Here is a 14842-nt window from a genome sequence, read left to right on the forward strand (position 1 = left end):
CATCTAAAATGAAAACTGATGATTCTTAAATCCTAACTTTTTTTTTTCTTCTTTCCCCCCCCCCCCCCCCCCCCCTCAGGCACCTCTGCAGCCACCCCCGGGGACCTCGGCCTCTGCGGTGGCAGTGGCGGCGGCGGCGGCGGCGGCAGCCGCGGCAGGTGCCCCACAGTCGCTGAAACTCACCTACCCAGAAACCTTAGACCGCATCAAAGAGGAGTTCCAGTTCCTTCAGACCCAGTACCACAGGTATTTATTTATAGGTGCTTTTGTAGTTCTACTGTGTGTGTGTGTGTTTGTGTGTCAGTGCAAGCGCACGTTCACTCTCCTATAGCCTCATTGGCCATTGGTGCTCAATGGCCAATGAGTGCTTTGGGGGTGGATCCAGGGAGGGTCCCCAGCGAGATGATTGATGAACCAAATGGACCCGGCCTCAACGCCAACCAAGGGTACACTTATGGGTCCATTTGGTTCCCATTTGTACACCCTTGAGTTAACCCATTTAGGACTGAGGTCGCTAAAAAAAAAGGCTTCTAAACCCTACATTTTCCCTGAAAAACCCATGTTTCTATGTCAGTTGTGCTCAAACATTTTCATGTCAATGGACCCCCAGAATTATCTCTATTGGGCCACGGACCCCCATCTCAAAATATGTAGTTCCAGGCACAAAATATGTAGTTCCAGGCACGCCCCGCAGAAGCCAATATTTTAGTTCAAAATGTTCGCTCTGAAATATATATTCAAAGATTTGCGCCACATTTTCACGACTTTAAAGAAAATAGCAGACCTCCAAGCTCGTAGCGCGCCACTCGGTGGCGCGCTACGAGCTTGGAGGTCTGCTATTTTTCAATAGCTAAAGCTGCTGTGTGTCACTCACTCCCCCTGCTCTCTGCATCGTGTGGTCACGTGGCTCTCCAAACGGCCAAATAAATACTTGAAAATAAACATAAAACATAATACATAAATAACGCAGAGAGACTATTTAATGTGAAACTGGAGGTCCTTGATATAAAAAAGGTTGAAATTCACTGTCCATAGATCCATTATAAATGCTTTAGATGCACATTGCAGAATACACGCTCGCACGCACGCATACACGCACGCAACGCACACACGCACGTGCTTCTGTACTATCTTGTCATACTCAACACTCCCTTTTGAATCCACTCATATTAATCCATTTTGGGGCGGGAACCCCTTTTGGTGTTGGCATTATGTTATGCTTTTGTCGTGAAAATGTGATGCAAAGCTTTGAATATATACTCTTTCAGAGCAAACGTTTTTAACTCAAATCTTTGCTTCTGGCAAGTTCTGGGAGGTGGTCCCTGAAACAACACATTTTCAGTTGGGGGTCAGCGGCCAATTTCATATATTTTTGTGGGTCCTTGACATGAAATATTGAGACCCACCGATATAGAAACATGAGGTTTTTCAGAAAATTAATAAAATAAAAAAAATTCGACGTCGGGCCTAAATGGGTTAACAGACCACTCTACAAGTCGAGCTTAGAGAAAGGTTCAAAGAAAGAAAGACTATACGTGACGAAACGGAGACGTGAACACAACAAGAGTGTAACATTTTGTATACTCGCAGAGTTCCAGGTGACGTTGAATGAGCGCTGAGTGATGGATTGGCACCACCTGGCTCTAGTCCAGATGTCACCGTTTTGTTCTCACAGGGGTCTCACAATTATGCGTTCGGCATTTTGATGAGATTTAGCCTCTCAGACTCCCAAACTTTGAACATTTTGTTGTCGTCGGACACGATTTTGTTCACACTTCCACGCCGTGTTTGATGTGATGCCATAAGGAGAGACAAGAGGCGGACGTTGGTCAAAAATAATAATTGTGTGGACCATTTATTTTCATTTTACTTTTATAAGGTTACCAACTATCCATCGTTTAGCTAGGAACCACCCCACTGCTTTAGAACAGTGTGATCCTGAGGCCTTTCCTGGGCATTATTATCAAGGCACTCTGTGCCACGCTACGAGCTTGTAGATCTGCTAATTTTTCAATAGCTAAAGTATACTATGAGATACTGTTGCTCAGTGGACAAGGCAGTTTTCTTTTTGTAAAAACAAAACAAAACACATGCACACAACGGCTGGTGTATGCAAATATAGTGGGCAAATAGGAATGTGTGTGGTGGTATACTCTTATCTATGCTGTGTGTGTGTGTGTGTGTGTGTGTTGTGCAGAAATGCCTGCTGCTGACTGGCTTTCAATGTTGTGCTGGTGAGTGGCGACCCATGCCCTCCCCACCCCCCCCTCCTTCCTCTTGGCACACCTTCACAGGGTCCCCTCCCTTTCTTTCCATCTCTCTGTATTTTTCCTCTCTCTCCTCACCCAGCGTTCTGCTTTGATTCATCGGGCCAGGATCCCCCCCCTTCCCCCTCCTCTCTTGTCTCCCTCGCAACTCCTATTGTACAACCCAAACCTCCAAGCCCCTCCGCACTACACACACACCCTGGTGTGTGTGTGTGTGTGTACGTGCACACGTGTATGTGTGTGTATACGCGCGTCCTGTCCAGTTCTTTTCGGCCCCCCGAGCTCAAAGGCTTCCAGTCCAAACAATATGGGAGACTTGGCCGAGCCTGTCTGATTCCATGCATACCTCTGGATAGCCCCATCACCGCCACCATCATTATCGCTTTCATTTGCACACAGCAGCAGCAGCAAGCAGCAGCACAGATTAGCTCCCCGGTCCCAGCAGTGCTCATGACACAATGCGTGTGTGTGTGTGTGTGTGTGTGTGTGTGTGTGTGTGTGGGGGGGGGGGGGGCAGGCATACTTACTTACAGCATGCTGGCTCGCTCCTACTTCCAAACCCTTCCTGGATGGTACAGTTTTGACGTCCCTTTTATTATAGGTGCTGTCTGGGGCTCGGCTTGCTTTCCTCTTCCGTGTGACTTTGGCATGCATTTCAGCCAGTTGCTCTATACTTTGTGTTTGCTTTTTATCAAGTGCTTCCAAATGTGTGCGTCTGCCAACTATATGATCCATCTCTATTGGCGAGATTATAGCTGCTTTGGATACAGTATACTGAAATGGTCGGCATTAGTCCACCGATTCATCGCGGACACACTTTTTCATGTAACACTTTTTCATGTAACCCTTAAAGATGGTATGCCGTGATCCCCCCCCCACCCCTAAAACATAATCATCAGGTACTATGATTATACCAGGATGATTTTTTTCAAAAAAGTGTACAGAAAGAGTTACTATTATGTTTTAATGTTGCCTCACCCACCAGTTCATTAAGTAGTGGTGGGTGGTGATCCACCTGAACTGAAGCCGCACCCACAGCTGTATGATAAAGGGGGAGGTGATGATATTTGTGATGTCACTATCACTGTCATTTCAATTGGGCTTTTTGACTCAAAGGCTTTCAGCTTTCAGGAAGTAACTGGGAAGACATGTTTCAATATTCTAACTACACCTGGGGGTCTAGAGTTATGTTGACTCCATAGACGCATACAAAACAGAAAAGTAAATAATAATCTGACTGACTGACTAGGCTGGCAGTATGTGTGTGCACGCTTTGGACTGTACCGAGGTTGATAGAACCTGGCCCTCCACACCACTGCCCCCCAACCTCCGTAGTCCTACCCACTATACTAGCTAGGATGTTGTGTTCAGTGTTGCCAACTCTTGTGAGAGAAATAAGCCAACCCACCTCCAAAAACAAGTCCAAAACAAGCCAACTCTTAGCGAGAGAAATAAGCCAAATCTTCCCTTGAAAAACAAGCCAAAACAAGCCCAATAATATCGCTGTATAATACTAATAAATAAATATTTTATGCATTTATTATTATAAATACTATCTATGTCTATAATGAATGTTTTGGTAATTTATTATACTATTCCACACATGGTTGAGACACCAGACCCATTCTGTCACTCAGAGAGTGATTGATATGGATATTTATAATATATACATCAAAGAAATGTTTTTAAAACAAGCCCAAAAAACGGCAACCACCTGGAAAAAACTCTGGAAAAGAACAAGCCAACATGGCAACCCTGGTTGTGTTGGTAGATCTGGTGTGATCATATCTCCTGGCAAAGGGTTCAGTGTCACACCTCGTCTTACACAAACACCTGGAATGCTGCCCTATCCACCAAGCCCTGTTACTGAGAACCAAGCTGACTGGATAAACAATGAATGAATGAAGAGATTAAGGGAGAAAGATGGCAGTCTTTATGAGGGAGAGAGAGAGAGAGAGAGAGAGATATGAGTAATTATAGTCACCACCTCCCAGCTAATTTGCACAGTAAAGTACAGTGCATTGTTTTTGTAGGCATTCTGGTTCCAAGAAAGCTTTAACTGCGTTTGGCTCCTCCAGCGGCCCAGAAGTCCTTTAGGGATGACAGATTGGACTGACTGCGGATTTACTTAAACTGTGATTTAAGGCAACTGTTGTGCAACAATTTGTTCTAATCTCTTTTAAAGAGATAATTCCTGTTTTTGTCTCTCATGTGATGTGACGGTCACATGGTTATTTGGCCTGATTGAATACACCTGGAGAGGGAACCGGAATGTATGATGTGCCTCTTTGGTGATCAGCGTACAAAAATAAAAACTAATCTAAAAATAGGTTATAGGGGGGTAGTGACAGGTGTATAAGCCCGTTAATATGAAGTAATTATGAAGTATTATTTCGCATAGAAAAGTGTATCAAGTGAGATTGTTTTTCACACAGTATAAGTGTCGATACATTACTTTCACAATACATGGCTACACTATATTGGGCTCACGATACGCATTTCTGAAAGTATAAAATAGGACACAAGTGAATAAATACCATGCAGGAAAAGACGACAACTAAATTCTAAATCACGGGCGATATCCAGTGTCATCGCGATGCCGATATCATTTTGATATAATATTGATGGATTGGGGTGCATACTAGTTTAGACTAGTCATTGGTTAGACATGGGTTAATGTTAGGCGTTAGGTGTGCTGCACCCTGGGAGGTTAGGTTTAGGGTGAGGGTTTGAGATAGGTTGTAGTTGTAGGACTAATGACTGGTCTAAACCAATGACTATAGTCTAAACTAAAATGTGTTTTAGGCGGGCCTTGATGCCATCGTAATGGTAGATTTTATACGATCTACAAGCTTAGAGCTTGCAGATCGGCTATTTTCAGCATACAACCAAGTGTTAAATTACTTATACTGGATCTCTTGTCCACTAGTCCCTTCCTAGCATTTTAGTCTCGTTTTTATTTCATGACGAAATTGTCAATACATTTAGTCTTAGTTTTAGTCGTCATAGCTTTGTTTTCATTTAGTTTCCATTTAGTTTTTGTCAGTGAAAAAAGGTAGTCGACGAACATTTTTGTCTTAGCTTTAGTCGACAAAAACAATACTGCTGCCCAGCACAAACTCTGACGACCCCTGTTCTCTAGATGGCCTGGCCTTCGTCCACGCCGCGTAAATAAATCTTCCAAACGGTTCTCAACGTGCACACGGGACGGATATCACAGACTGGACAGACGACGGGCAATGAGATTAACATTTTGGTTCTGGTTAAGGCAGATGCGGCCCATATCATCCCATATCATCCCATATCACACTGTGAAATCCTCCCTGCCTTTTGGTTCCATCCGTGCACTCTCAGATGGCCACTAACCCATTCTGACCTGAGATCAGATTCTAAAAATGTCTTCTACATCCTGACAGTTTTCTGAAAAAGCTATGTTTCCATGTCAGTCGTTCTTTGATTTTTCAAAAATAGCAGACCTACAAGCTCGTAGCGCGCCACTCGGTGGCGTGCTATGAGCTTGTAGATCTGCTATTTTTCAATAGCTAAAGCATAACAATGCTAACACCAAAATGGGTTAAGCAAGGATTTTACTGTGGTAGACCACTGTTTCCCCAAACATGGTCCCCTTTATTCTTTTTGATTCCTACATTTAGTTTTTCTTCAATTGTTATTTCAAAAACCTTTTCAAAAATTATTCCCCAAAAAAAGCAGATTTCTTTCTTCATGAATTCAAAAACAAATTCAATGATTTATTTCCAGTAATTTCATGACTCGTTAATTGTAGATCTGCTATTTTCACTATAGTTTGGGTCCCGGGAAAACGTCTAAAGGTTTGGAAACCACTGGTGTAGTGTGTAGTAGACCTCTAATAACCAGCCTCGCTCCCACTAATCACACTGCAAGGAGCACGCACACACACACACACACACACACACACACACACACACAGACACACACACACACACACACACACACACACACACACACACACACACACACACACACACACACACACACACACACACACACACACACACACACACACACAGAGATAGCTGGGGTCTATAAACGGCAGGGCTTAGTTGTGTATTTTGGCTGCATGAAAGGTTGCTGGATTCCGATAGATGTTGGATTAGACCAAAGGAAAGAGACTGGCGAGGAGATTAGCACTGATGAGGTGTGTGTGTGTGTGTGTGTGTGTGTGTGTCTACTGTATGTGGGTGGCAGGCTGTTTTCTAATGTGTGTGTCTCTTCACGTGTGCATCTGATTGATGTGCGTGTGTGTGTGTGGGTCCATGCATATTGAAGGGCAAGGGGAACGATGGCTATAAAGTGAAGCTCGGGACAGGAAGGTGTTAATTAATCAAAGTGACATGGGCGGATCGCCTCTTGTGCCGTCGTCTTCCTGTGTGTCCGTGTGCGCGCATGTGTGACTGTGTGTGTGTGTGTGTGCATGTGCACGCTGGATGCTGTTATTTAAACGGGCTGTAATCAGCAGACTGAGGGGAGACAGGAGGAGCTGCTGACACAGGGCTCTCATTACTGTAATTCTCCCTCTACACACGCACGCTCACGCACGCACGCGCGTGCGCGCCAGCAGAGGTTAGCCCAGTGGAATGTGCGGCACGTGCACACGCTTGGTGTATGACTGGCATTTGTCTGTGTGCGTGTGTGTGTGTGTGTGTCTCTCTCTCTCTCTCTCTCTCTCTCTCTCTCTCTCTCTCTCTCTCTCTCTCTCTCTCCACTTGGCGCTAACATGCTGCCACTCAGCACTCGAGAGCTCCTCCATTCCTCTCCGCACAGCTATACTACGACACACACGCACAAACACACACACACACACACACACACACACACACACACACACACACACACACACACACACACACACACACACACACACACACACACACACACACACACACACACGTGTTCATGTCGGTGGCGTTCACAGAGAGTTGTCGATGAGGATGCTTCCCCTTCGGTGCTCCGAGCATTATGTCATGCTTTATAGCTATTGAAAAATAGCAGATCTACAAGCTCATAGCGCGCCACCGAGTGGCGCGCTGCGAGCTTGTTGGTCTGCTATTTTTGAAAAATCGAAGAACGACTGACATAGGAACCATAGCTTCATCAGAAAACTGTCAGGATGTAGAAGACATTTTTTAGAATCTGATCTCGGGTCAGAATGGGTTAATGTCAGGAGCTCTTCTTTTGAAGAGCCACCAGCTGATTTGATGAACCCGGAAGTAACGAGCGATCATTTCCCGGGGCACTCGCTACACTACACTCGCTACACTTCATCACAAGCGTCGATACGGTATATTTCATCGAGCTCCGTAAAACGTTGATGTTTTGCACGATCACCTCAATCTGAGCTTCAGTTCCGAGTATAAACGCCGCTAAAGATCCTCGCTGATGACGGCGTGGATGGAGGGAAAACAATCAATGATGTCACGACAACGCGGAAGCAAAGCGTTGCCGGGGCGACGGAGGCGCCAAGAACCGGTCAAAATGATTCTAGCGATGCCGGATGCATTATAAACTATAAGTGGTCGTTCGATGTCGTCGTCCTATAGGAGATCTAGGACTTTTTATAACGGGTCGTCCAATGTCGCCCTAGGCATAGAATGAGTTAAGTTTCATACATAGTTTCACACAATTGATACATAATAATCATGAACCGCGGCACACAATTCCAGGTTGCCAAACAATTGCAGAAGAGCTGACCAATTGGAACTCCTCTGAAGTGAGAGGGAATTCGTATGGCTTTAATCGGCCACTCAGTTTTCTGATGCTTCCCAGATACCGATTTATGAAAAGAGTTGAGAGTCACCATTGTCCATTAATTACGCTCATTTCTGTCCTGTATGTTTCTATATACTGTAAGCCTTAAAAAAAAGATGGGATAGTGGAGATTATGAATTCACAAAATAACTATTCACAACATGTGAAAACTGAAAGCTATTGGGGCCAGGGAATGACGGCCTACTGGCAGCGTTTGTGTGACAAGAGACCACACATACACACATGCAGCCTATCCGGTTACTTGTGGTACATAGCTAGCTGACTATGGTTAGTATTTTGGAGTAAAATCAACAAACTCAAACTTTACTGTGTAGAGCAGTGGTTCCCAAACTTTTTCACGTCAAGTACCCCCAAATTGACACTAGTTATCCCGCGGACCCCCATAAGAGAAGATTTTTACCCCCATTTTGACATGCATTATAGTCTACGGACCTCCATTTAATGGCATTTCTATCTCTGGGACTCCAATTTATATTGTAAAATCAATGTTAATTTAACTCTCAGAGTTACAGACCCATAAGGGTCCATTTGGTTCCTAACTATCATTTAGCTGGGGACCCCTTGGAACTCCATCAAGGACCCCTGGGGGTCCCCGGACCCCACTTTGGGAACCACTGGTGTAGAGTACAGAATGTTTTTTCTTGTTTTGACATGTTAGACATGTTTTATTCAAATGTCTGTCATATGATGCCATTATACTCTATTATTACTCTGGTTGAAAGACTAGTAGTAATTATAATTGACAGCTTGAAAATCTACAAACTCACTACCATGAGTAAGTGACTATACTATGAAGGAGGTAAAAGGAAAAGGCACTTCCACAGTGCATACCAGACAGTGTCCTTGTGGTTAGAGTGTCCGCCCTGAAACCGGGAGGTCGGGGTTCGATCCCCGGCCCGGGTCATACCAAAGACTGTAAAAATGGGACCCAATGCCTCCCTGCTCGACACTCAGCATCAAAGGGTTGGATTGGGGGGTCAAATCAACTAATCCAATGATTCCCGAGCGCGGCACGGCTGCAGCTCACCGCTCCAAGAGATGGGTCAAATGCGGAGAACAAATTTCACTGCGGCAACGTGTGTGACAAATCGTACGACTTTGACTTGACTTTGATAGTGTGTCTTATCACAACTGCATTTCACATTCAAGTTAATTTAGTCTTGAATCCCCCATTTTGTGTTTTCCTCCCACCACCGGCACCAAAACTGTGTCAATTTCCTATAGATACTAGGTGGACTTAAAAGGAAGACCTGCATTGATTGATACTATGCAACACTTTAAAAGGTTATTTTTCACTTTCGTTTTTCATTTTGGTTTTATGATCTCGATTACAAACACACAACCTGAACTTTGAGCATTCCGTGGATTTTCTGTGGTCTGGGATTTTCTCTGTCTGTGAAGCCTATTGAGCTGCAATGAAAACAGGCAAAACGGTGAAAACAATTGAGCATTGATATATGCAAAAATAATGTACGGTATTAATAAAATAAAATAAAAATAATAACAAAATTCCTGAATTGAGATTCAAACGTAAATGTACTGAACTAATGCCAAGGCGCCATTCGAACAACCGAGGCCAGCCAGGCAGTAGGGAAGATAAGGGCTGGTCTGCTATTGTGACAACATCCTAGCTTTGTCTAGCTGTGTGTGTGTGTGTGTGTGTGTGTGTGTGTGTGTGTGTGTGACTGTGTGTGTGAGAGAGACTGTGTTTGTAGTGTACACACCCTTGGGAGATGATGAAAGACGACACATGCGAGCTGGGTGGGTCTTGTGTGCGTGTGTTCGTGGGCGTGTGCGTGTGAGTGAGAGGGAGAGTGTGTGTGTCTGTGTGTGTATGCTTGTGTGTGTGTGTGCGTTGAAGTAGACCCGGAGAGACGCGGTGCATGTCGATGCAGAAGGAGAGTGTGAGTGTTTCCAGCACCGCAGCTGAACAGAGCGGCAAAGCTCATTAATAGTTAATGAGATGTAAAATGAACATGCACACACCTGGAGGGGGCTAAATGGCCCCGGCGGTTCAAAGGCACACGACACTGGCACAGCCACTACTGCCACCAACACCGCTCCCCTAACGCATGCGTCTGGGTATAGACTCCCACATCACCGCTATGCATTTCCAGATTTTAAAAGTGGGATTACCAAGTAGTTGCTCACTCTCCTATAGCCCATTTAGGCCTGACGTCGAAATTTAAAAAAAGATCTTCTAAATCCTAGAAAGAAATAGCAGACCTACAAGCTCGTAGCGCACCACTCGGTGGGTGGCGCGCTATGAGCTATTTTTCAATAGCTAAATTACAACATAATGTTTAAAACACCAAAAGGGGTTCCCGCACAAAATGGGCTAGGTGAGCAAGCAATGCAGACGAGTACAGACTGTCTGTTGTTGTTAGGAGACGTGAAAACCTTCGTCAACATCCTGTCTGCTGTAAAAAAAAAAACGTTGGCTAATTTAAAAATATTAATACATAATGAATACAAACGTGTGTGGACTTTTTTTTGTGGGCTAGCAAACCGACGGCAGTCACGTCGACGACACATGCTCATGATTGCTCGGAAGTGCATACGTTCAAGATAATTGTTTCCATTTAGTCGTCATGCACAATTCCCCATAGTCCCTGTCATTGTCGCTGACCCCTATTTGTTGGATCTTGGGGGGGGGGGGGGGGGGGCGTGTCGGGGCACGTCGCGAGGGTCTCCTCCGGTACACGAGGCGTCCCCAGACGCTTCTTTAACAACCCGCCAGCGATGCGTTTCAAATGAGGGCGTAGCACAGGCACGGGAACCACATCCATCCTGCAACAGTCTCTCTAGTGTCGTCCCGCCCCCACTACATGGCCCGTTGTTTGTTGGCTCCACCATCCCATTTGATTTTGAGTATCTGCCGATACAGATTTTATTTCCCGATCTCCATCCATCCATCTTCAACCGCTTATCCGTAGTCGGGTCGCTGGGGCAACAGCTCCACCAAGAGTGCTCCACACTTCCCTCTCCAGAGCAACATTAGTGACTTCCTCCTGGGGGGATTCCGAGACGTTCCGAGGCCAGTGAGTCGATGTGATTCCTCTAACTGCGCCTTGGTCTGCCCCGGGGTCTCCTCTCAGTCGGTACGTGCCTCGAAGACCTCCCTAGGGAGACGCCCGAGAGGCATCCTAACCAGATGCCCGAACCACCTCAGCAGCGGTTCTACTCCGAGTCTCTCTCGTGTGACCGATCTGATATTTATATTTTTATGGGATACTTAAGCCTATATCACAATAGTACAATATCCAAAATCACAGACAATATCCAGTTTAATATCATCATATGGATATAATATTGATAATAGGGACGTCTCGATCACATTTAGTTTTTGTTTCCCGATCAGATTTCCGATCATTAGAAAATGATGTGATCGATCGGCCCTCGGGACAACACTAATTCAAACGCCAGTGTCTCTCGCGGTGGGGTAGGAGACGTTGCCCTGCCCTGCGGGACCCAATCCACAGGCAATTCTATTTCTTGACTCTGAGGTATAGAAAAAGAAAGTGAATGAATGGAATTCGATCGCGGCACACCATTAGAATCAATGAGATCAATTGACCGATCGATCGGTTGACCCACTCCGGTCGCGTTGTGACGCTGCTCATGATACGAGCATGACCTTTTCTTTCGCAAAAAGATAAATCAATAATTATGTGAAAATGAGTGCATGAAATGTGCTTTAGCTAAATAAAGAGAAAATGCTTAAACAGCTGTATTGTTAAATATAAATTAAAGCACGTTGAAACGGGAAGTCCTAACAATACCCAGTAGAACCGCTCCATTAACTCAAGCAGAGCTTAACAAGGCAGTCGGCACAAGAAGAAGTACAGCTTCTTAATTAGATGCTGACTGGCTGCGTGTGCGTGCGCGCATGTGTGTGTGCGCTCATTAGTGAGTGTGTGCGTGTCTGTTCAGGTGTGTAAGCCAGTGTGTCTACATGTGTACTACTCCCAGAGCGCGTGCATCATGGCGTGTATGTGTGTGCGCGTACATGGCTAAATACGTGCAATTCGATTTGTGTATGTGCGTGTGCGTATACCTGGGCGCAGGGCTATAATTGCATGTAGTGCATCTGTGTGTGTGTCTCTGTTTACGTGTGTGTGTGTGTGAATTGAGTAGCGTTGCAGCACTGACAGAGCTGTCTAAAGGCTGGCAGCCTGCAGATTTGTAGCGCATTCGGCTGATCATCTTATCTGCTGTCACCGCCAGGAAGAGATTGGAGGAACTGAGCCCACCGTAGCGTGCCTGCACCCTCTCCCCCCTCTCTCTCTCTCTCCCTGTGTCACTCGCGCACACACACATGTCGCTTCTTTCTTTGCTGCTTGCCCCACTCATTGTTGCTCTCTTGTTTTCACTCAAGCTCGTCTTCCCTTTAATTCTCTCGCACAAACATTTCTTGATTTTTCTCTCTCTCTCTCTCTCTCTCTCTCTCTCTCTCTCTCTCTCTCTCTCTCTCTCTCTCTCTCTCTCTCTCTCTCTCTCTGGGTCTGAATGCTGCTGAGCCAAGGACTAATTATTACAGGCAATCATTTCTACATGAAATACTCACTGCCTGCTCTCACCGCTGTCCTTCCCTTGCACCCCCCTCCCTCTTCTTTCCTCCATTTCTACTCCCCCTCCCCACCTCCTTTATGCTCCCGCAGTCACATAATAACACAGAGGAGACACACAAACCTTTCCTGGGTTGCACACACACACACACGCGCGCGTGCGTGCGCACTCGCCTGCTTACACGCACAATACACGCGTGCGTGCACGGCAATTTCCATTTGTTGAAGTCCATTTATAGAGAATAGCTTTCGCCGTCTGAGTATGACTGACTCTGCGATGCAATGTACCGTACATTGCATGTGTGTATTCAGATGACGGTGAAGAAAAGAAGCGCCAAAAACTAAAATAAAAGATGTACATTATTGCCGTCGAGCCATTGACTTTTCCCACTGTATTTCTTGGGTGTTCAATCATGAAGCCACCTGCTGTTCTTTAGTTGAAGAGGTGGTTAGTCTCGGGGCCAGGAAGGTCCGTGTTGTTTGTGTGAACGTGGGTGCACATGTGTACACAATACATGTACATACACAATACACCTGATGAAGGCCGTTCACGGCCGAAACGTTGTGCCTTATTTATGGTGTATTGAATTAAAAGCAAACACCTTGGAGCAAACCTGTGTGCGGACTCTCCTCTCTTCACTACACAATACATGTGCACATACTATTCTAAGGGCTCGGCCATTTTACCGCATCTAAAATGTACCATCACCGAGAGCAGACATTTTGTTCTTACTTAAAGGTAGGGGTAGTGTAAGAGATCTGGTTTTATTCAAATAAGTGTTAAATTGCTTTATATTCTGATTGGCATAGAGCGCCGAACTCCTGACGTCACCCACTGGCTTATGAGTGGCTTATGTGCTTCTGGGCTCACCAACCTCGGAACCTCGGAAAATGGTCATTGTGTGAATATGGCAAACATACCCCGCTCGCTGCCTCCTATTTAGACCAGGTCATCACGCTGACACTTTAATTGCCCCGGGGTTATTTAATCCATTAAATTATAGCACCAAGTCGATTTATAAACACAGGGCACTTTTACCGACGTTCCGGATTTGGCTGTAGCGGCTATAAATCTATCGCGACTATAGCGACTGGACCGCGGAGGGCCGTCTAACACAGGATGTTTTTTTTGTATAGTTAGACGGGATGATTTAGATCGCGAGTCATTAACGTTTTAATATTTTTGTTGTCGTCGGCTAAACGGGGGAGGGACATTTTCGATGACGTCTCACTGTTGCGCAACATCGAGGATTGCATAACGGGTGCTCTCCCAGGCTGTGGAGCGACGCGATCCGTTTTCATATCGATAAACTTCGTCTTTCGGATCAAACTTCGTCTTGGGTGTCGGGCGTTACTAATAGAAAGGACAAAGAACTTCATCCTGGGCGATGGGGGTGTTAATCAATATTTAAAGGAGCATTCAGTGATTTGGAAAAAGAAAACCCCGGTCCACCCCGGTAACAAGATGTGCACATGCACACACTCTACAGTGGGAGGACACGCAACAGACCAACAGCACACACACCAAGGCTCGCCCACTCCATCATCATGATTGGAGGAAGGCCCCTCTCATCCTGATTGGATGAAGGCTGGGCCCTCTAGCCAAAAACAAAACCTATGGTTTTTTGACCCCAGGGGTTAACTGGGGACAGGGAGGAACTCCTTATATGGTCAGCACACTCTATAGTAGGGAGGATTATATATATATATATATATATATATATATATATATATATATATATATAAACGATAATTGAATTAAGTGAAATCACTGAATATACCTTTAAGCTTCAAGTTGTCAAAAATAATTATGCCAAATTATATCTAGGAACCAAATATAATTTCTCTAGTCTAAACCAATCAGGGCTTCATCTGAAGGTTTTGTATGGCGGGACGGCGGGGACAAAGAGACAGATATAGAAGATGGAGAGCAGAAGATGGAGGCTGGTCATCTCTCTCTCTCTCTCTCTCTCTCTCTCTCTCTCTCTCTGACTAATGCTGTGTCACAGTTGGAGCTCAGTGTTCAGGTTACGGCCAGAAGGTCCAGGTTAGGTTTAGGTTAATGAATGTGGTGAGAGGGAGAAATCAGGTGATAGTCTCCTCAGACTCCTCACACATGGTTATCCACACGTGTGTGTGTGTGTGTGTGTGTGTGTGTGTGTGTGTGTGTGTGTACACGTACTGTATGCAGGAGTGGTT

General features: G+C 45.3%; 1 protein-coding gene across 4 annotated transcripts in view; it reads left to right on the forward strand.

Annotated features, from left to right (window-relative positions):
- Positions 1-14842, forward strand: part of LOC310860557 (transducin-like enhancer protein 1) — a 79190-nt gene that overhangs the window by 24041 nt on the left and 40307 nt on the right. For all 4 annotated transcript variants that reach the window (XM_083767537.1, XM_083767534.1, XM_083767535.1 and 1 more), the window contains exon 2: positions 80-246. In XM_083767537.1, coding sequence (XP_083623663.1) covers positions 80-246 — 167 coding nt within the window. The remainder of the gene's footprint in view (positions 1-79; positions 247-14842) is intronic.

This window comes from Protomyctophum parallelum, assembly GCF_964188405.1.
Source record: "Protomyctophum parallelum genome assembly, chromosome: 6".
Lineage (NCBI taxonomy): Eukaryota > Metazoa > Chordata > Actinopteri > Myctophiformes > Myctophidae > Protomyctophum > Protomyctophum parallelum.